General features: G+C 40.7%; 1 protein-coding gene across 5 annotated transcripts in view; it reads left to right on the top strand.

The window, feature by feature from the left end:
* The window catches only part of DOCK10 (dedicator of cytokinesis 10), a 2,208,289-nt gene that overhangs the window by 1,632,059 nt on the left and 554,926 nt on the right, over nucleotides 1-21,304 (top strand). For all 5 annotated transcript variants that reach the window (XM_069618176.1, XM_069618179.1, XM_069618177.1 and 2 more), the window contains exons 40-41: nucleotides 6,147-6,271; nucleotides 20,614-20,726. In XM_069618176.1, the coding sequence (XP_069474277.1) occupies nucleotides 6,147-6,271; nucleotides 20,614-20,726 (238 nt within the window). The remainder of the gene's footprint in view (nucleotides 1-6,146; nucleotides 6,272-20,613; nucleotides 20,727-21,304) is intronic.

The following is a 21,304-nucleotide window of genomic DNA, read 5'->3' as shown; positions in this document are numbered from 1 at the left end:
TTACTTGGGCTTTTGAAACCCAGGTATATGCATGCACCTGCAGCCATGCTAGCATTTGCATGCCCTAAGTTAATCTAACCTCTCTACTCACCCCATATTTGTCAGGGGCTTTCCAGGAAGCAACTTCATTTAACCCTATTAGTTGCTTCTTAACGTGTTCTACCAATGGTGTGCATTTCCCCCCTCTAAGCTCAAGAGATGTTTTAATGCATCCTGGTACTTTCCTAAATCCTCAGAGATCTACAATCTAAGCCAGTAATATACTGGTCTTAGCAAGTTGGTCTGTTATCGGGCTAATATCCAACTCTGAGTTTAATAATGCTGACGCAGAACTGTGTGGCAATAAAAGTAAATTCTTTAGAAACTTATTTTCAATTATCTCAAGGGCTTGCAGAGTGGCATAACCCCACATTTCTGTGCCAAAGATAGAAGCTACAGTTTCCTGCTTTTGATGCAGCTCCAGAGCAGGCGAAACTGCCCCTCTAACATGTTTTAAGAAAAAGGAGTTAGTAGCCTCACTATACATTCCCATGTCTGAACATGCTTTTACAAGCTGTGAAGACCATCCACAATTCTCATGAAATCTAAGTCCTAGGTAATCATAGAACACTGTCTGTTCTAATTTGCATTCTCTCATATTGAATTTGTTGCGCTTTGAGAACTGTGGTTTAAACACCATTTTCTTTGTTATTTCAGTGTTGAATTGTAATCCAAGGTCATCGCATTTGTTGAGAAATATGTCCAATGTCACCCTCAATCCTTTTGGCGAAGTAGACACAATCACAGTGTCTTCGTGGTAAAATAGTGCAGTGTAATTATCCTGACCCATTTTAGGGCAATCTATGCAACTTTGGACCAATGCCCTAATTAGTTCTTCAATATATCTGTTAAAAAGTAAAGGGGCAAGGACACATCCTTACCTTATCCCTTTGCCACCTCAAATGGAACAGTAAGTTCTCGAGCTAATCCAAATGCCAAGCTGCCTTATTATCAGTATACAGCAGCCAGATAGCAAAGATTATTTTTTGTGTGGCTCCCTTTTCCCTCATAATTCGCCACAGAATTTCCCTCGAGATACTATTGAATGCTGTCCTGAGGTCCACAAATACCACGTACCATTTCATCTTCAATTGTATTGTGTACTTCTGGATCAGCAGAAACAGCCAGAAGCTTTGTTCAATAGTGCTCTTATTTTTTTGTAACCCTGCTTGAAGGTCAATGATAATACAATTTTCTTTGGCCCAAGATTGATGGTTAATCTGGACAGGCTTGGCATATACTATACTATCTAAAAGTTAAATAGGTTGGTAGTTGGCCGGTGAGTCCCTCCCACCCTTTTTATAAATTGGTACAATGACTGCATTTTGCCAAGAGGCTGGCACAATACCCAGTGTAATTATTGCATTCAAGATTTTACACATTATTGGACCCCAGACCTTTCACTCATCTTTATAGAGGTTTAGGGGTATCCCATCTGGCCGGGTTGCTTTTCCACTGGTATGGCTTTCAATTGCCCTTCAGGGTCTCTCTATATTAAATGAGAGAGTCTCCCTCCTAGAGTTGAGATTCACAATGGGGTCCAATATCACATTCTGGTTTTGGTTCTCACCCAGTTTAACATTCAAGTTTGCAAAATGATGCCACCACATTCTCCCTGGGATGCAGCATTGAAGACTTAAATCCCTGTTCACTGTGTTGCCCACAATCAATTTCCAATATGAGATATAGTCCCCACCGACAAAGGTTGGTTTTACAGGCAGGTCTTCTGGGAACTGGCCATTACAGGCACTAAGTCCCATATTATAGAAGACATGGGCTGTATCCATAGCAAGTTGATGCACCCGCTTTGGGTGACCTGCTACTAGTGTGGAGGATGTCCCAGGCAATGTCCTGGTCTTCCCACAACCCCTCCAGCTCATCTGTGGGTTCTATTTGTATGTTAGAATTGCCTGCCACAATTATACAGGTTTTTGAATGATTGAACCCCCTCCATGAATTAATACATTCTTGAATGCTTTCCACCACCACCAAGCCACTGGATTCAGATAGTCTATTATAGAAATGGAATAAAAGGATCCGGTTATCATCCCCAGTGCAAATAATAAAATACTGGAGCTCCCTCATTACCATTGTTTGGTCGGTCACTTCCCAGTTTAATGTGGTCTCTAGCCAAATAAGGAGCCCCCCAATTGGTCTGCTCTTAGGACACTTTCTAGCAGGAACATGAAATGCGGGATATCCCTGTATGGCTACCATACCTGTGGCCCAAGTTTTTTGTAGAAGAATCACCTGGAACCCTCTCAGAAAGTCAATCCAGCCTGTATCCTTGAGAGTCTTAGCTATCCCGGCCATATTCCAGTGACAACCCATATCTAAAACAGGATTGATAGGGTCCTGACCCAGTCAGTCTACCCCTTCCAAGTATCCTTCAACTGTTCCCATATCTCTGTGTTGTGGCTGGTGGTAGGGTCCCCCTAGCTGCAAATGGGCTGAATGTCTCATGTCTTCCATCCCTTGATCATTGTGTATGGGATCATGGATTCTAATCAGAATAGAAGTCTCCTTTGGTGGAAATGCCCAAAAGTCAATTGCCAGGATTCCATCGGCCAAGTCCCAGGACCACAGAAAAACCTGGATGTAATCAGCATGATTAGGCATTGGAACCCAGGTGCATCTTACTATATTTGATATTATAATAGACAAGCATCCCTTAACATGTCTTGTCCAATAGATGCACTTTTTTAGTGCCTCCTCATCCTCATATGTATTCTGTGTACGTTTTGGGATATTGGTCATGGTGACAAAAGGTGGTTTTCCAGAGCGATCCCTAAGCCTATCTCCATAACATCTGTCCTCAGTGGTGTAGCAGTTCTTAATCCCATGTTGCATATCAGTTACTCTTAGGCTATCCAGGCACTAATGGTTGCCAAGGATTGTATTTTTGAGCCTGTCTTGTGATAGCCACTGGGGCACGCTTCAGGTACACTGGACCTCGATTACAATGGCCCCTGGGATTGACCTTTAAATCATCCGGAGTAACAGGCAAGATTGATGCTGGGCTACCCTTTTCCTGTGGGGCATTAAGCCTGCCACACAAGGAACAGAGCCCCGTACCACACATGAGACTCTAGCTTCAATCTTGGATGACAGTGTAGCAACATTCTCCTTTAGCACCTTAATCTCACCAACCAGACACCAAACAGGTAACTGGCCAGTTTGTCAATGACTAGTGACTTAATTACTACTAGCAGACCCTTGATTTCTGCATCTACGGTATGCATATCGTCGGGGCATAATGGGTCACATAAGTCACATTATATTTTGTTGGAGGCTCGATATAGATTATTGAAAGTCTACCTGCTGTCTTTCTCGCTTTTACGTCTTTATTCCTGGCAGCAGAACTTTCTTATATACTCTCTTAGGACCCTTAAGAGGGATATAAGCTATATAATATTTGTCTGTCAAAGCAGAAAACTGAGTGGTATCAATGAATTAATTATAACCTTATCACCAGGGTCCACTTCACTTCTCAACATAGCTGTAGGATCTTCGATTTTAATTACAGTATCCACCCCTGTTTCAGGTATTTCAGAGATCCCACTTTTTCAAGACGAGGGTGGCATTCAATTATATGATTTACTATACTTAAAGTACCATCTTCTCCCTGCCATCAATTGGCAGCATATAATTTGTGCCGCAATCCTGCCCAGGTCTTTTCTCACCATTCAAAGCGGTCGAGCCAGACCTTGCTTCACCTACATGCTTGTGCAGTATAAACTCTCATTTTAGGTAAAACAGGTTTGTCAAATGAAATTAGTGACCGATCACAATTCACATCTGGGGCCTAACAATTAAAACCTGCCCCACCCATTGGAGTTCTGCCTTATCTGCAGAGCATCTTCTTTCATTGGAGCCATGCATGTCATTAAGTAATCCTTTAATGTCAAATATAAGGTTATTAACATCCTTAATTGGTTTAAACATTCTAGATATTTTCTTTTGCCTAGCTTCGGGAAAGACAGAAGTACCAGCTTTCCTTTTAGACATATTTAAAAAAATAATAATAATTACCAATTGGTCGAAGTACTCAAGGTAGGTGGTTTTTGCAGGGCGGCTGTATTTCTCTTCTTTGCCTTGTACAGCGTTCTGCAACCCAGCTTTCTTAATCAAGCTCAAGATGTACCCAGCCAGCTAATTGCAGCAATATAATAAAAAATTAAGTATTATCAAACACTTATTCACATATCAAACACTTGTTCACATGAACCCCACACAGAGGTATTAAGTCAATGCTTTCCACCAGACACGCCGGAAATATATGTGAGCTATGACAGGTCTCAGGAAGGAGGGGCACGTCTGACCGATTTTGGGGCATCCATAATCCGACTCCCCCCTCAGAATCCTGCTAAATGGTACAATCAGCACAGTCCACACCAAGGTGGGTATGAGACTCCAGCTCCTTCAGTTCCTCAATATGAATAGGAAGTCTTGTTTGTGTTGCTAAGAACAAAGTTCAGTTCCGCACTCAATTTCCACTAGCCTGATACGTCTGGGTACTTAATAGTACTTTGGCAGTTGAGCGCTTAGGAATTACAAAGAAGCCAGTCAGCCGTTAGCTAACGGTAAACACACTACATCCTGCATGTTAATTTGCAGTTTCGGCCAGCCAGGAGGCAAAGACCTGTAACCCATGAACTGCACTACCATATGAGTGCAGGGCTCTTCCAAGAAGTCCCAGCAAGTAAGCACAAGGTGAAATTGAGTAGGAACAAGTATTGCTATGCGCTCCGAACCTTCACCTGAGTCGCTGCTTTCAATTTCTAGGCAGATAAAAGACAGTCTCCTTAGTATCCTCATACGCCAGAGCCGTACACCTGCAGTACCAAACACCCTTTCCCCACTGCGGGCTTCATCTGTGCAGGGTTCCTGCAAGGAAGATAAACAAAGGGCGGGGGGTGGCCCCACTTTTCACGCAATGACAGGTGGGAGAATGACTTTTTCCAGGGGCCGCCAGTCAGTGCAAAACACTGTGCCCTTTCCCCATTGTGGGCTTCACCCGTGCAGGGTTCTTACATGGAAGATAAACGCAGGGGGATGTGGCCACACTTTTCCTGCAATGACAGATGGGAGAATGGATATCCAGATAAACGCAGGGGGACGTGGCCACAGTTTTACTGCAATGACAGATGGGAGAATGGATTTCCAGATAAACGCAGGGGGACGTGGCCACAGTTTTACTGCAATGAAAGATGGGAGAATGGATTTCCAGGAGCCTCCAGTCAGCGCCAAACACTGCACCCTTTCTCTGCGACATGTGTACATACAGGTGCTAGCATTAAATATCTCTAATTTATGGCAAAGTTCCTAAACCGCTTCTTGGCAGCCCTGAAACTGGACTGTCTTTCCAGCTAAAGTAGAGTCCCCGGGTTAGTCAAAGCTTTATGGCTGAGCACGATCCTGCTGTCTCCTGCTCCAATGCCCAGCTGGAAACACTGGTGCTGCCCCTTCTGTTGGCTCCCATCCTCTGCTCGCCTCCTCCTCTTGGTCTTACACCAGTGCCCAGCTCTGGCTCTCCCTGCAGCCCAGCCAGAAGGCAGACATCTGCAGGACAAAGCGCCCACTGCGATCTCTCCTTAGCCCCCTCCTCCAATGTTCTGGGATGCACCTGAACATCATTCAGTGAGTGGACACGGAGCCATATAGCTGCTGCTACAATCTTGTCTTAAACGTGTCTAAAGGGTGGAGAAGTCATGGCGAAACGTGTATTAAAAGTGAAGCTACAAAGAGAGACAACAGTAGTCAGTTAATACAGATTCAAACCGAGAAGGAGGCAGAGAGAGATGAAAATGATCACAACTATTTGAGACTGTTAAAACTTGGATAGATATTCATGTGATATACTGAAGGTTTCAGCCCTTGGCCACGGCACACACACTATCTGTTGAGGCAGTGTTATGAATTTAATTTTCAATTAAATCTTCTATAAATATGTTTTATATGTAGAGGACGTTTATACACATTTGGGAATTGAACATTCAAAACAATAAGATGGCAAATTGTTTTTAAAATGTGCTGATATATCTTTAACAATTCATTACCCATGTTATACTATGTAAATGTGTATGGTATATGTTTCTCTGTTTTAGGATGCATTCAACTGCAGACGGTCACCGGCATCCCAGATATCAAACTTTGCCAATCATTCGTGGCAAAAATGCACTTTCCAATCCAAAGCTCTTACAAATGATTGAACTCTCAAGTTCCATTGCAGGTAAATTAAAAAGGTTTATATTCTGTTTTTTTTCTTTGTTGCCTGTCACATTGGCTCTGAAATGGAAGTGCATGTCATTACCTTTAACATTAGAAGTCACCTCTCGCCCTCCTTTTTCCTCCACATGCCCTGGGCTACAATCCATTTCTTCTCTTCTTTACAACTCATCCTTCCAGATACAGCACTTCCGCTTCACCTGCTTTAACTAGACTGATGCCACCAAATAATCTCTTAACTCTGCAACTCTGCCTCCTGAGAAGTAAGCAACTGCAACTATTGCCTTCTTGAAGCTGAGCAATGGGTGGCACTGAACCACCTGAAATAAATGAATGCAAGATTGCTATTATAACATTTGTGGAAATCAAAAAGCTACATGCTAGCATATTTCCTTCCAACACTCTGTTCTTGCCATACATCACCTGCCCAATTCATTCTCAATCTCATACCGTAGATCAGTGGTCCTAAATGTGCTTCTTTGGCTACACGTTACTGACTGGCTATGCTTTACAGGCATATGCATCACAGACTATGGACATCACCCCTTTACCTACAGTGCAACCTGCACAACTACTAACTCTACTGCTGCTTCTGTTTAAAATAGCCACTTTTGGCTGATATGGCTGATATGGCTCAGTTATCAAACACTCCAGGGTATCACCCCCATGCTTTTACAGTGGAAACTGCACAAGTATCAACTGTGTCATGCACCCCCCTACACACACACATAATATCCACTTCAGCTTGATAAACCCAAATGTTCAAAATACTGAGTAGATGGTGCACCATTCTTAGTCCAATTTGGCAAATGGAGGTCTCACTTCCATCTCAGTTCCGAATTGGCCTAGGTCACCGTGCCTTCCAAAAAAAACCTTGACTTCTGGCTATTCTATCTTTCCTGCACTTGCGAATATCATTTGTTGGGCCCTGAATCATGGAATTATTTGAGTAATAATATGGTATTTGGTGCTAGCCAAAATATCTGAATTGCACAGTTACAGGTATTTGACATGCACAAGAAAACTGGGGGCTCCCCCAGTGTTTTACTGCACTTTAGCAGTAAAAGCTACATAACATTTAAATAATAGTCCTGATATAACAACACATGACACAGCTTGATTTCTTCATTAAAATGGTCTTCTTGTCATTTTTTTTTAAACTAGTTTATTCAATGTATCTCATTACAAACAGATATCCGAATACATCTCAGTGAACACATCCTTATCAAAAACTGTACATAGAATAGTGGTATCCCCTGCCCCCCATAAATATGAATTAAAACAGAAAAGGTTGATTGAAGAAGACAGGACAAAGTCTTGTCATTTTTATTCACAATGCTTCATAATGAGTAATCAAGTTGCAGAACGTGTGGCCAATGGATTTCGAACTGCTTGTCCATCATCAAGGCCGACCCAATCAATAATTCAAAGTTAAGCGTCAATAGGTAAACTAAATAATTATATGACACTATCTTTTGGTCATTAGTGTAACAACAGTACATACCTGCATACAAATGAAGCAAACTATTGACCCATAATACCTATTAGAGAAAATTGTACATAAACAAAGTATGAAATAATTTAATATTCCATTGTTACAAAATACAGAAAGCAAAAGAGACAAAGCTTCATCTAATTACCTTTTCTTCTAAAACCGATTTTCTTTCACAGGCAAAACCGCTGTCAAGGAGACAGTTCCTGCGAAGATGTACAGAATTATGTTGCCTCATATAGTGCTGAAATAATCCGTTACTACAAGTAGTTTAACATATATACAGCACTTTCGCTTGCTCAGTCAACTCACCATAGTGTTTATTTTCTTTGTAAATCACAGGTAAAATCGCATATGTGTGTCATCATCAAACTTGATGACATCACAAAGTTTTAATGATTTTTTTCATTAGTTCATTCGGCATAGCACAACGAGGAAGGATCTGATGACATAGGTGTAAGAAGTCAAACGATTCAATGTACAGTCACTGGTCAACAAAAACAGCTCTGGATTCATATGACTCTCCTAATGTTTTGAGTCATGTTAGCCATTCCAACACTAAGATAGTCATTATTCATAGAGTGTATTTTAGTTGAATGAGAAATATTGCTCCAGGATCTAATAGTGCTAGTCACTGGGGGTGACTGTGAGCAACATTAGTCCTTATAGTTCCAGCCTCCGTCATGTTTTTGGTAGTTGTAGCACAAGAGGTAGTTGCATTTTTTGTCAGATTGCTGGTCAGTTGAGCAGGCTCGTTGGTAGTCCATGGGAGTGCAATAGCTGGGGGGAAAATTCTCCATAACATCAAAATGGATTGTGTCATTACCATTCTCAGGATATGTAGGATTATCAATATCGCTTCTAGAGGCTGTAGCACATTGGTATGGCTGTATGTCTCTTGAGGCTAAGTTGGTAATTTCAATTCTTTTCTTTTTAGACTTCACTTATAGATTGTTCTGTGAACCATTGTAATTACTTGTTTTCGTTTTGTCATATTTGTTTTCCTTTTTTCGATGTCATAGATTCCTTCATCATTGTCAATTAATACCAATGATACAGTGCATTTATTGGGTGGCAGGATTTTAGTCTTTGGGTTATTATTCTTCTTGCTGTTATTTATTTTTTCTTCTTGCTTCTTTTATTTATAGGTAACTGACGATTAGTTCATCTTTTTTCTTGGATAGGACCGAATTGTTGTTAGACATAGGACTAGGTCCAATGCCTCCAGTATTATAGTCATCATGCAAACAGGGGAGGCAAGAGCATCATGTACGTTGGATGTGCTACTCACATGTACTAATTAATTTTTGTGAAAGGAATTAATTGTCTCTGGTATCACCCAGGCTACATTCATTTTAGGTCTGAAGGCTACAGTTTAATCTATAATAGTGGTCAGTAAAAGGGAATGCTCCATTGAAGTTGTATGTAGACCTTTGCATTATCATGCAAGTGATGTTGTTAAATAGTTAAGGGCCTGAAATTGTGTATGTTAGATAGTCACATAGTTATCCGCTTGCTCTAGCAGTTTATCATTTTTTGCAGCATTGTCTTCTTGGAGTACAATTTAGAGGTGATAGTTGAGGTGTTGCATGTACACTAACATTCAGCAAGTTAGCATTATCCGAATTATGCATTACAAAATCATTAGCCAATAAGACTTTGGTGCAAGTTCATATGATATCACTGTTGAGCCTTGAAGTGAAGTTTTAGATGATACATTATCACAGATACTATCGTGTATCTCTTCTTCAGAATAGTTTGTTACAGGTGTTAACATTTTAGAAATCAAAATGCTACCCAACCAAGCCAGCGATGATGACAGGCGTTCTTCCAATGTAGTAATCTACTGACATCACCATCCTGCCTTTCCGACAGCATGACAGCGTTGCGCTTTGGCGCTTCATGAGTGTGCACGCATTGCTGATGCACTGCTTACGTGCTGCTGCCGGGACACAGTGTTCTTTTTGTATGTGGTTCAAAGGTCAGGACTTCATAGGCAGCACACGTTTTGCCTCCAGCAGCTGCTGACCAGTAACGTCCCACCAAGGACCAGGTAAAAAACAGTCTGCACTGCTTCAGGGCCATGGCATTCTTTTTGTATGTAGTTCAAAGGGCTAGTCTCTGACCCACGGTCACTGTGCTTGTTGCCTCCAGGAGCAAGTAGAGGTGGCACTTTGCTCTGGCCATATATGATTCCAAAAATCCCTACGCTTTTAAATAACCCCCTAAATCTCAATGGAAGAATAAATAGGGACATCTCCCCATAATTCCATTTTGAACTTGCTATTCAGTAACCTTCTATTTTTTATTAGTATAATGCAGTCACATAAAATATGACTTTTTAATACATACATAGCAACTTAAGTAACATTCAAGACATACTATGAATAAAATGAGATTCTAGGAAGAAGATAATCATCTATTACTCATATACAGATGAAATCAACAAATTAATCCAACACAAGAAATAATCATACCGCAATCATAAGTAAGTTAAGTCAACACGCTCTCAATGTGAATCCACAAATGTCTAGCAAGATACATTAAATTAATATGGCTGCCTTCTATATAACAACTCCATTATGCATCACTATGATGAAAGGAATACACCTTGTTGCCATTATGTTGAATTTTGAATTTTGCATAAGTACAACAATTCTGCATATCTCGACGGTCCGGCAGGATAGCTCAGGGGCAAGGTGTTTCATAAAAGCTCATTATCTCTAAACAATCAGTATGGAAAGTTTTCCAAAAACCTACACAAAATTCGTCATAGTTTAAACTCCATGTTCTCACCAATTATGTTCCATGTCTAGACCAAAGAAACATGTAAGATTGGATAACTAGATCTGGATGATCGTGTATGTTTTGTGTTTTCAAGGTGAATTTGTGTATGCAAGGTCAATTGTTTAAAATCGTTTAGGTTTGTATGAATTTGATCTTTTGGCACAAAAAGAGATTATGATGTTGTTGCTATTGAAGTTGGCATACGACATTTTCACATGCTTCACCGTGTATTTATGTCTTCTCCGCATGACCCAGGAGTGCTTCCACTCCAAACTGAAAGTAGTAGCTCTGTTGCTTAAAAACTTAAAAGTGAATTGGTGGTACAGTAATTAAAGGTTCATGTAACAGCTGCCCTCTGGATAAATATGATGGTATCATAGAACAGTAGCTTTTTCAGATAAAAATCTTTTTATGCCCACAACTGTTAAATTCATGCACTAATGTGCAAGAAACATTATTTTACAAGTTTGCACTTTCCCTATTTCTCCCAACCCTAGTGTAAATGTGCCATCCTTCTTGCAACCACGCGGGAAAAGACTTGTCACATTCTGCTGCTTACAATTGCTTTGTAAACATGCCACACACCCAAGTTCTCAGTTTAGTTTACAAACTGAAATTGCTTCCATAAAAGTTACCAGGGTGATCCAGACGTGGACCCCTTGCCCACTGTTATTAGGCACAGCTTCACCTCTCTGATGATGCCCAACAAGGCTGAAACACGTGTATGGGGCTGCTGTTGGTACTCTTGTTCAGAGGAGAATTGCCTAGCATTTTGGTGCTGGACTGCCCCAGTGCAGGACAAAGACTGATATGTGGAGACATTTCTTCTCTGTGAAAGGGACAGTGAGCTAAAGACTTGGTAGAGTCTCTCCCAGAGGTTATTCACCCAAGAACAGGTCATTGGGCTGTGTTCATGCTGGTAGAGAGATTCCCAGACCCCCCTTTGTTTTGCATAAACGTGACAGTCACTTTAAAACAGCCTGTTTTAAATGTGTTGCTTTTACTTTAAAGCGAAAAAACAATATATAAACATTTCACATGTGCATAAAATCACTGCCAGCACCTAAAAATAGTCTATTTTTTTTTATTTTTTTTTAAGTCTTGTTTGGTTTATATAAACATTTCTTGATGCAATATTATTGCTGGGTCTCGGCAGAGCCACAAAGAATATGCATACACTTGTCTCGGATCACAGTCGGGCACCAAAATTCAGATCGTATGCCTACCAGTGATCTTTGGCTAACAGGCAATCCAATTCAACAGCACAAATGTAACAACGTATTCCTTCAGGGCCAGTTTTCCTTTTGGAATGCTATTCTTATTGAAAAGGCAACTAAAAGGCAGGTGAACATCAAAGTTAGAAGTTACGTGCTGTTGGATCCTCTCTATGAAATTTTTCAATTTTACAAAACTGAGTGGAAAAGACTAAAACAGGCACAATTGTTTTTAATCTCTTGCTTCGTAAAATATGTAAATTCCACTAGCAAATTATGATTCTCAGATGGCGTTATCTGCTTTTAGCAGAAGCTGAATGTAGGCGGATTTCATTGGAATCCGTGTGTTTATCGCCAGCATGAAACTACATGCTGGATTTAAACCATGTAGTATGTTTTAGAAAAGGACAACAAAAACAAATGTAGTATCAGATCATCAGGAAGGGTTATTGACTACATACACACAGCTGTGTCAGAGAGTGAACCATAACTCCTGAAGTGCAATTCGATCTCAAAACAGAATGTTCTGGTGGCAGAAAGAGCGCACCTAGTATACAACAAAATGTTAACTAATTCCTGTGAATACCACAATGCAGGGTGTAGCCATCATAACTCGCACTCGAATCACAGCTTGGGTAGACTGTGAAGGTCCTGGGATGCACGTAAATCCTAAAACATGTTTGTGAAAGACCGTGTACATGCAGAAGCAGTCTTGTTCTTGTAACTCGAAGGTTAACAGCGTGTGAGCCATTAGCTACAGTTCCTTTCCCAGCTTCAAATGTAGAAAGCAATGAGCCCTACTTTTTCAGTGTTTCAACTTCAGCATACAGTCTCAATAAATGGCACTCGACAAATATTTCTGCTTTGTGCCCCTCCTCCATCCGCAAATAAAATAAATATGCTACAAAGTGTAAAAGAGAGGCGGAAATGGCTTGCCCCTTACTTTTACATTTCACATTTGCACTTTCAGGAATTAAAGTGTAATTCCGTTATTGGGAATTAAAGCATTACACAGACAACCACAGTCTGGAGGCTTTTGGCTATCTAACGCCTCTGTTTTCTCTGACATTTTACTTGGTTCTGTAAAAAGGTAAATGCTTCCTGGAAATTATGCTTGCAGACACTTACAATGATTTCTATGGAACTTGTGCACTTTTAGCAGGTGCTAAATGAATGCAGATAACAAATTAATCCATACATTTTACACCCGCATGAGAAACTCATAGTCGTGAAACAAGGAGGTTTTGCAGGCTGAGCGGGAGGAATGCAGAGTACATGGATGTCTCCTCTTTGTTTTTACACACCACAGAATAGAAAATGAACACTATAGAATAAAAACAGGTGAAATCGACTTTACCCATTTATTTTTATTTCCATTTTGTAAAACTTGTAAATGCTTCCTGCAAGTTGCAATTAGCTGACCACAGTTACAATGGAAACCGCTTGGCAGGTGCTACACGGCAGTGGATTTCGTAGGAATCCATTAGCTTTATGCCTGCATTAAAATCTCATGTAGGTACACCTGTTTGAAAGTCTTATGCAAGTGTAAATTAATTGCACTTTAAGACAGAAGGGGAAAGTACAGCAGAAGGTTTTTCCATCTTTTGCCTCGTCTCGGCCTTCAAAACGAGTAAAGGATCCATAGTGTTAAAGCACTAAAGCAAGGCATAAACTATTTATGCTTTGCTTTTACACTCGGTTTACCACTGCACTCAAAGAAGGATAGCTCAGGGGCAGCATGCTTGTCTTGGAAGTAAGGCAACAGTGAGTGGCACGGGTGCGATACTCCGGCATGAAGCATGATATAAGAGCCCATTATTATTATTTTTTTTTAAATGACCCCCCACCAAGAAGGAAAAAAGAACCACTTTATACACAACATTTATATCACTCTCCTCAGTCATTGGTACAATACAAGCAAGCAAATGCATCACTGGTACCATTGTACATGCACCATTCTTGGTCTTTATATATTTAATTGTTTTTTATAACACACCTATTACCATACACAAGTTCGGTTTCTAAGCGTGGATCCAGGATTTGAACCTCTGTTGTCCTGTGTGGTTTTGCTTCCAAGACCAGCGTGTTGCCCCTGTGCTATCCTCCACTCACCTCAGTTTACAATGACTACATCTCAATGTGTACATGTCAATCTGTTCCACTGCAGTTGGGAGTTTTATAATATCACTTTGAACTGTGGTATAATCAATATATTTTAAGGCGTGTTAGGTTCACCAACTCCTGCAGAAATAACAATCTCTGGGTATAGATGTCCTCCGGTACAATCGATAAAATGAGAGAATATCACACTATCATTATGTTCCTTTCTTTACAACACTACTGGTGAAAATAAACCAATATCCATCAAGATGTGAGGGAACTTGAGAACACAGTTACAATCCTGAGAAGAGGCCGGAATCAATTCTTGATAGTTCTATACAAATAGGATGATGAATACCCCAACATCTTGCATCCAGACAGTGTCATTATAAAGCAATAAAAAGGGAAGTAGAAGAAACTCAGGTGGTACAGGGCAGGCGATTGACCATAGGGGAATTTGCTGTCTATCTCTAGTGGAGCTCCTGGGAATAAGAATATACCATAAAGTCTTCTATCTGAAAGGGCCAGTTGCTTAACAATGTGGTGGCATTGCAGTAATGAGAGCACGAGTATCAGAAGTTCTCCAATCAGGAAATGCCACTAGACTGAGTTGAAAATGGGCTGCATTAGATTGATGCTAACATTAAAGTAAATCTTGTGCACTGTGTTGTCGTGGTGCATGGTTGGAATCTGTGAGCTGCGAGAGTTAGAGAAGGTCAAAATGAAACCTGATCAAAAGGGCTAAGGAGCGTAATTTTCTGCCTATAATCCAAGCACCATAGTTAAAGTAAACCCTACTACCTGTAACCTGTGATCCTTTACCATGCAGGTACTAATAAAAAATCATAGCACATCAACCACCTTAAAACACATGTCAGTGTAACATAATAACTATCACATCAGATTTTTGGCGTTGCATTACCAGCATACATACATCTATTATTGCTTTAAGGAAAATAATGCGTCCATCAAGAGAAATGTTTTTATAGATACAGAAAATGCAACAATGATCTGAAGAATGGCTGCAGGAGTCCTCTTTTTCTCCTGTAGTCAAGCTTGATGGCCCCCTATCCCACAAATGGTAGGGATATGCACCTGCACCATTAAAACTGGAAGGGCCTGTCCAATCCTGGACAGCCTTCAACCAGCACATCTGCCCAGCAAAAGACCACACTTTGGCCAGGATGTGAACTGGAACCAGATGATGATAAGAAAGGTAAAGAATGATTAAAGGCCTTTACCTGCCCGCAAAGTCAGGTCAGATTCACAACAACAGCAAAATGTTGGGTAAGGTAGATTCCATAGATGTCTTTCGGGGAAGCAGTAGAATGAAAATCCATCCTAACATCCATCAAGCTAAAAGCCAACGCGAGGAATGACCACAAAAGTATCAATCAAAAACTCAAAACCCATACAAACATTAGACAAAAAACTACTTTTTATAATTAAACAAACCTCTGTTTTGCTTTCCTGATCTGTCTTTTTTACATAGACTTCAATAATAGCCTGACACTTAAGAGGTTAAGACTGACTTGATGAGCACTGCTGTGTAGAGGTCAATTTGAGACTCAAAGGTCAATAATATATGGTGGGGATTAATTTGGAGACCTGCTAGTACTCTTCACAAGACTGGGATCTTCCATGCCTCTCTCCACCCATGCTACCATGGGCATGCCAAGAGCAGATATCATCTGTTATCGGGCCACCGATTCTTACACGAACACAACCCTATTTTTTCTGAGCCCTCTTCCCACATCACCAAATTATGGGCTAGCCTTAAGAGATCCAACCACAGTCATGTGATTAGGTTCCTATCGTCTGCCCAAGGGATTACATCTAGGCACAGAGAATTGCCTGTTAGTAATCAGCTGGTATATCTAGCTGTCCTAGTCATACTTAGATCTGCCTCTCATCTCACATTGTCGATATCAGCTACCATTGTGGCTTTAAGGAACGCTATTGCAATGCTGGGAATCTTCTCGGGATGATGGAATCAATCTATGTTTCCCAATGTATTAAACTATCCCTCCAAAAAAGGTTGATCTTCCTAAATGGGTGCAGAAAAAGGTCAGCAACTAGATCTTTACACAACAATATCCCCTCCTCTTGCCACACCTTAACCCACACCAGAACCAATCTGCAGGCTAGCCTTTCTTTAATAAAAAGGCATGTCTATATCGCCATAGCATTATACTTAGGATTTGATGCAAACCTTATCCCTAGATAGCTAAAAGATTTCACATCTTTCAGATTTTAGCTTCGGGTGTTTAAACAGACTGATATTTAAAAATGATAACATTATAAAAATGTCCAAAGCACACTCACCAAGACCCACTACACTGATAAGCTTTTGGTTCCCAAAGTGAAAGGTGCAAAGCCAGAGGCTCCAGCTTCCCATACCTTGCTTCCAAGCTCTGAAAGGACCTCCCACCCTCCTTGAGGGCAGAGAAATCCTACTCGGTCTTCGTAAAGCATTAAAAACCCAGCTTTTCGCCTATATCTATGGCTGCCTTCCTCACTGTCTTACCTTGAACTATTCCCTTCCAGACCGCCCTAAGGCCCTGCTCTGTAGGATGCTGACCACTCGGTCATAATGCTGTATGATAACTGCCCTCAGGCTATACCTACTTTACCTTGAAACTGAAGCATGTTACAAACAGAACCTTTGTTACAAAAGATTTGTAAATCAAACCCTAAAATTTCATAAAGAAGGCAAATAAATCGGAAAGAATATTGTTTACGTTTAAACAAGTCATTTAGGGAATCTACTATGAATGCCTCCAGTCTGTCTTCAGTTTCGACATCCAGTGCCAGGTGACTACCTAAACTGCATCCACTTCGCGCAGTGAAAAAAAGATGCCTGTAATAATTTTATTGATAATTGGTGACACCCCACTCCAAGATGGTGACCTGTATAATTGAATATAGAATGAGTAGTAGACATAGAAGTCTGTGATTGGTATCTTTGACATGAAGCAAATAATTCAGGTTAAATTCAGGTCAAATCAATTAGATCGCACTAGTGCAAGGCACAGCGATCTGCACACATGCATCCTTTGTCTTCAGATTTCGGATAAGGGATCCTGCAAGACAACTTAGATGTTTTGAAGGTGCATACATGTAGTCCACTAGAGTGACAGGAGTTATTACTGGGAATTTAATGGATATACACACAAATGTCCAGGACATAATTAAATTCATTAACTATTCTTTTATTACGCTCTTAATACCAGAGACCAGTCTACAAGTGTGGCACCAGGATTCAATTCTGTGTTGCTCTGCAATGTTTTGCTTCCAAGAGAAACACGTTGGCCCTGTGCTATCCTCCCAGCCCAGTACATAACAATGGAATTTGTGAGCAACGTTATTGACCTCAAACAATGGGCAATGTCCAGCAATCTGTGAAAGCAGATGTACTGTGAATTTGATACAGAGTTCATTTTCAGTAATGTCTGACTTAGTAACGTTTACTTTATTCAGTGTTCGTGACATCAAACCACTGGTGGATTTTCAGCAACTTGGAATTTAGATGGATTATAACTATGTGTTCTAGCGCCTTGAAGCGTATTGTGTGCTAGATGGAATTACAGTTAACAATTTCGGACACAAATAGACAAATGGACTCAAATAATAGTCCTACTCGAGCCCTCTGCTCCTCCCCCTCCAACTCTTTGAGGGTCAGTCGCTTCTCCAAGCAAAGAGTTGGGGGCTGATCTCTTTCTTCCACTTGGGCCTCCCTCTGGAAATGCCTCTCTGCCTCTCTGGTTCCAGGAAGCACCTCAAGACCATCCTCTTTGCTTCCGCCTTCTCTCTTCCTCCACCCTGCTGATCTCCTGTCTGATCCACGCACTGGTCACCTGGCCACCCTCTGAATTTGGGCCCAGGTCCCTGCCTGTCCAGTTGCAACGTGCATCTCAATCTCTCTACCAGCATGAACACAGCCCAATGACCTGGGCAGGACAAAGGCTGATATGCAGGGAAATTTCTTCTCTGTGAAAGGGACAGTGAGCTAAAGACTTGGTAGAGTCTCTCCCAGGGGTTATTCACCCAAGAACAGGTCATTGGGCTGTGTTCGTGCTGGTAGAGAGATTCCCAGACCCCCTTTGTTTTGCATAAATTAACTTTGGGTTTCACCCTAAGTTAACAGGGTGATCCAGACGTGGACCTCTTGCTCACTGTTCTTAGAGAGGCAACAGTTTCACCTCACTGATGATGCCCAACAAGGCTGAAACACGTGTATGAGGTTACTGATGGTACTCTTGTTCAGAGTGGAATTGCCTAGCATTTTGGTGCTGGACTGCCCCTGGGCAGGACAAAGGCTGATATGCGGGGAAATGTCTTCTCTGTGAAAGGGACAGTGAGCTAAAGACTTGGTAGAGTCTCTCCCAGGGGTTATTCACCCAAGAACGGGTCATTGGGCTGTGTTCGTGCTGGTAGAGAGATTCCCAGAACCCCCTTTGTTTTGCATTGATTAAATTTTAGTTCTTGACATCATCAAAAAGTGTGACCATTCCAGTTCTTTGATTATACAAAAACACAACGATTAATACAACATTTAAACAAAATTTAGTCTGGACACGTTTATGACGCAATGTCATGGATCAAACATTCAACATAAATATACAGCATAACAATTTGACAATAATAACATATGGTCTCTCCGATTGAGTAACATTGTAGAAAATGTATAACATTCAAAAGAAATACAGTTCCATGAAGAACAAAGAGAGTATACTATGTTAATGAGCCATTCTTCCTTTTTGGGGATCTGTCTGTACAATCTAAGTATTGTGCCCCCTGGGCAAGGCTAATACTGTCTATATATAATTCAAAGCAAATGAGACAATAGTAAAACAGTTTCACTTTGTATTCTTCAGGACTAATGGTATGAATGATAAATTGCCCATAGTGATATGGAAACATAGATTTAAATACTCATCAGTACTCATTAACTTTATCACATAGCTACACATATAGTGTAATCAAACTCATAAAGTCACTGTGTGATATATTTGTATTTTTAACTTGTGCACAAAACATGGACCAGAATCTGAATCTTATAAATCATAGTTATGGTGCCCTGAAGAGGGCTCTTTTAATGAGATGCTTTTAATCACATGCATAATGTTCATGTGACTTAGTCCTAGAGAATAAAATGAAATGTGGACAGACATTCTCCTTACAGAGACCTGTATTAACATGTTTGATTAGCATCAAGCTCTGTTCAAAGGTTGACCTCATTAAAACGAATGGAGGATATTCAGTTTTATGTCTATTGGTCACAAAATGATTTCTTGGTCAGATAGCACAGCAAGCTGAATGCTTGTTCTGGTTCTAACCCCAGCAGGGCCAACTTAGCCCTTCAACCATCTGAGGTTGATAAATTGAGTACCATGCAGTGGGATAATAACTGTTATTTCAGCGCTTGGATACCTGAAGGTTTGTAGCGCTATATACAACTAGGTATTATTGTTATAATTCCCTTGCATCTTCAGCAACATATAGGTAATGTGAAAATACAAATTGGTTTGTACTGTAGTCCCTATAATGAGCAGTCCCCAACCTCTTTTTGTATGCGATATCTAATTTCTATTCGCTGAATTATAGGTTTGCAGCTCCATAGAAGAGTCATGGGTGTCACTCTCTCAGATATTGTTTCTAACAGTGTCTCAGTGTTCCTCCTTTGTAGGACACCAGGGGCCTGATTAACAGAAAAGTTTTACATGGGAAAGTCCCATTGACATTTTTTTTGTAAATAAGGCCCTAAGCTCTTAGCCATGGTGTAAATCGTGCCGGCCACTGTTAAAAATAAATGCCAAAATAACTCATCCACGGGTGTTTGTGTATATTAATTAGTAACCCTTTACTAAAATCACCTTTTTATTGGGGGCAGCAGGTGAGCAGAATGCGGGTTACCCAACAAGGGTTAACCAATATGGGCTCCCCTGACAGTATTTATGAATACAAAATAACCTTTGAGGAACAACCCAAACAGTAATGCAAATCGTACATCACAATTATAGGTTGAAATAAGTTTACTGGTTTTAAATCCCCTCATGTTTAATAATGTATCAATGAAGTGACGATTTGACCAAATGATGACGTTTAATTGTACACTTAGGACTTCCCCCATTTTCATCGAATTTTTGTTGTTGGAATATATAGATGGCCCTATGCCGCTAGTTCGCATCATACTTGACCTACTGCATGGCACAGGAAACATCTAAATGGCCACCATGGCTGCACTGTTACTTGAAGTTTTAGAATGTGCAGGAGGAAAACCTCCCAAAACACTCATCAACGATCCAATTGAACTGACATTTGTTTTGACTAGATAGAATAAAATGAAAATCAATGGGCAATCATTTATTTTGGCCATCCAACCCACTCAGCAGTCTATCTACCCCACAGTCCATCAACACTTGTGCTCATGCTACTGGGAAAAACCTCTGAGATCCGCGTTCCACTACCCTTTTTTGCTACACTTCTACCTTCGGCAGATTGTCCTATCCTAAAATATATGTCATTTAACCCTGACAAAAACAAACATAATAGTATTCCCCCTATACATGTGTGTTCTGTTTACTCTGACACTGAAATCACTGAAAGCTAGGAGGGGGAACGGATTTTCAACCTGAGGAGTGAAGCAGGAAGCTTCAATTCACGCATGCTTAATATTAACACTGTTGCACAGCATTTTATACGCTGTAATACATTTATACTGCATATTTTATTTTGAATCCCTTTTCATAGGTACTTCCACTGAAACTGACATTGCTCACAATTTGGATATGGAGGCAAACAGCGCCACCGAGGTTTGCCTCACGGTTCTTGATCTTCTATGTCTTTTCAATCGGAGTCATCAGGTAAAAATGTATTGCGTTCTATTTTTCTTCTTGCTACCTTTTTCATCCATTAAACTTTCATTGTTGTATTCATAGATGGTGGTTTAAACAGTAGAAAACGTGTGCCTTCAGAACATTTTGCTGAGAATGAATGGAGAGAATTATGTACACGTGGTACATGTCTCATAGCGACACCACCAGTGGTTCATTAAAGCAGTTTTGTAGACTTTCTTAAGTCCGATAAAAGCCGATAAACAGAAAAATATAAAAGTCAGGAAGTACCCCAATAAATTGCAGCATATTTTAAATAGGACTTCGAGTTATAGAGCCTCAGAGGTCTGTTCTTGCAATCTGATGGTCTGTTTATTTTCTCATTGACTTCACCCCTCAACTCCAGTCCAATTACCACTCTGTTAATATTCCTTCCTTTCCTCACTTCCCCCCCAAAGTACAATATCTCTGTGTGCTAGACTACTGCAATAGCCTCTTGCTGAATCTACCCTCTTCCTCACCATGCCCCCTCCAGCTAATCCAGAATAGGGCTGCAAGACGTATCCTAGGCCTCCAGCCCAGCAACCGCATCTCTCCAGCCCTAACAT

The sequence above is a fragment of the Ambystoma mexicanum genome, chromosome 10, assembly GCF_040938575.1.
Source record: "Ambystoma mexicanum isolate Mex_15411 chromosome 10, UKY_AmexF1_1, whole genome shotgun sequence".
Taxonomy (NCBI): domain Eukaryota; kingdom Metazoa; phylum Chordata; class Amphibia; order Caudata; family Ambystomatidae; genus Ambystoma; species Ambystoma mexicanum.
The sequence above is the reverse complement of the archived record's forward strand: the minus strand, read 5'-3'. Positions and strand labels throughout refer to the sequence as shown.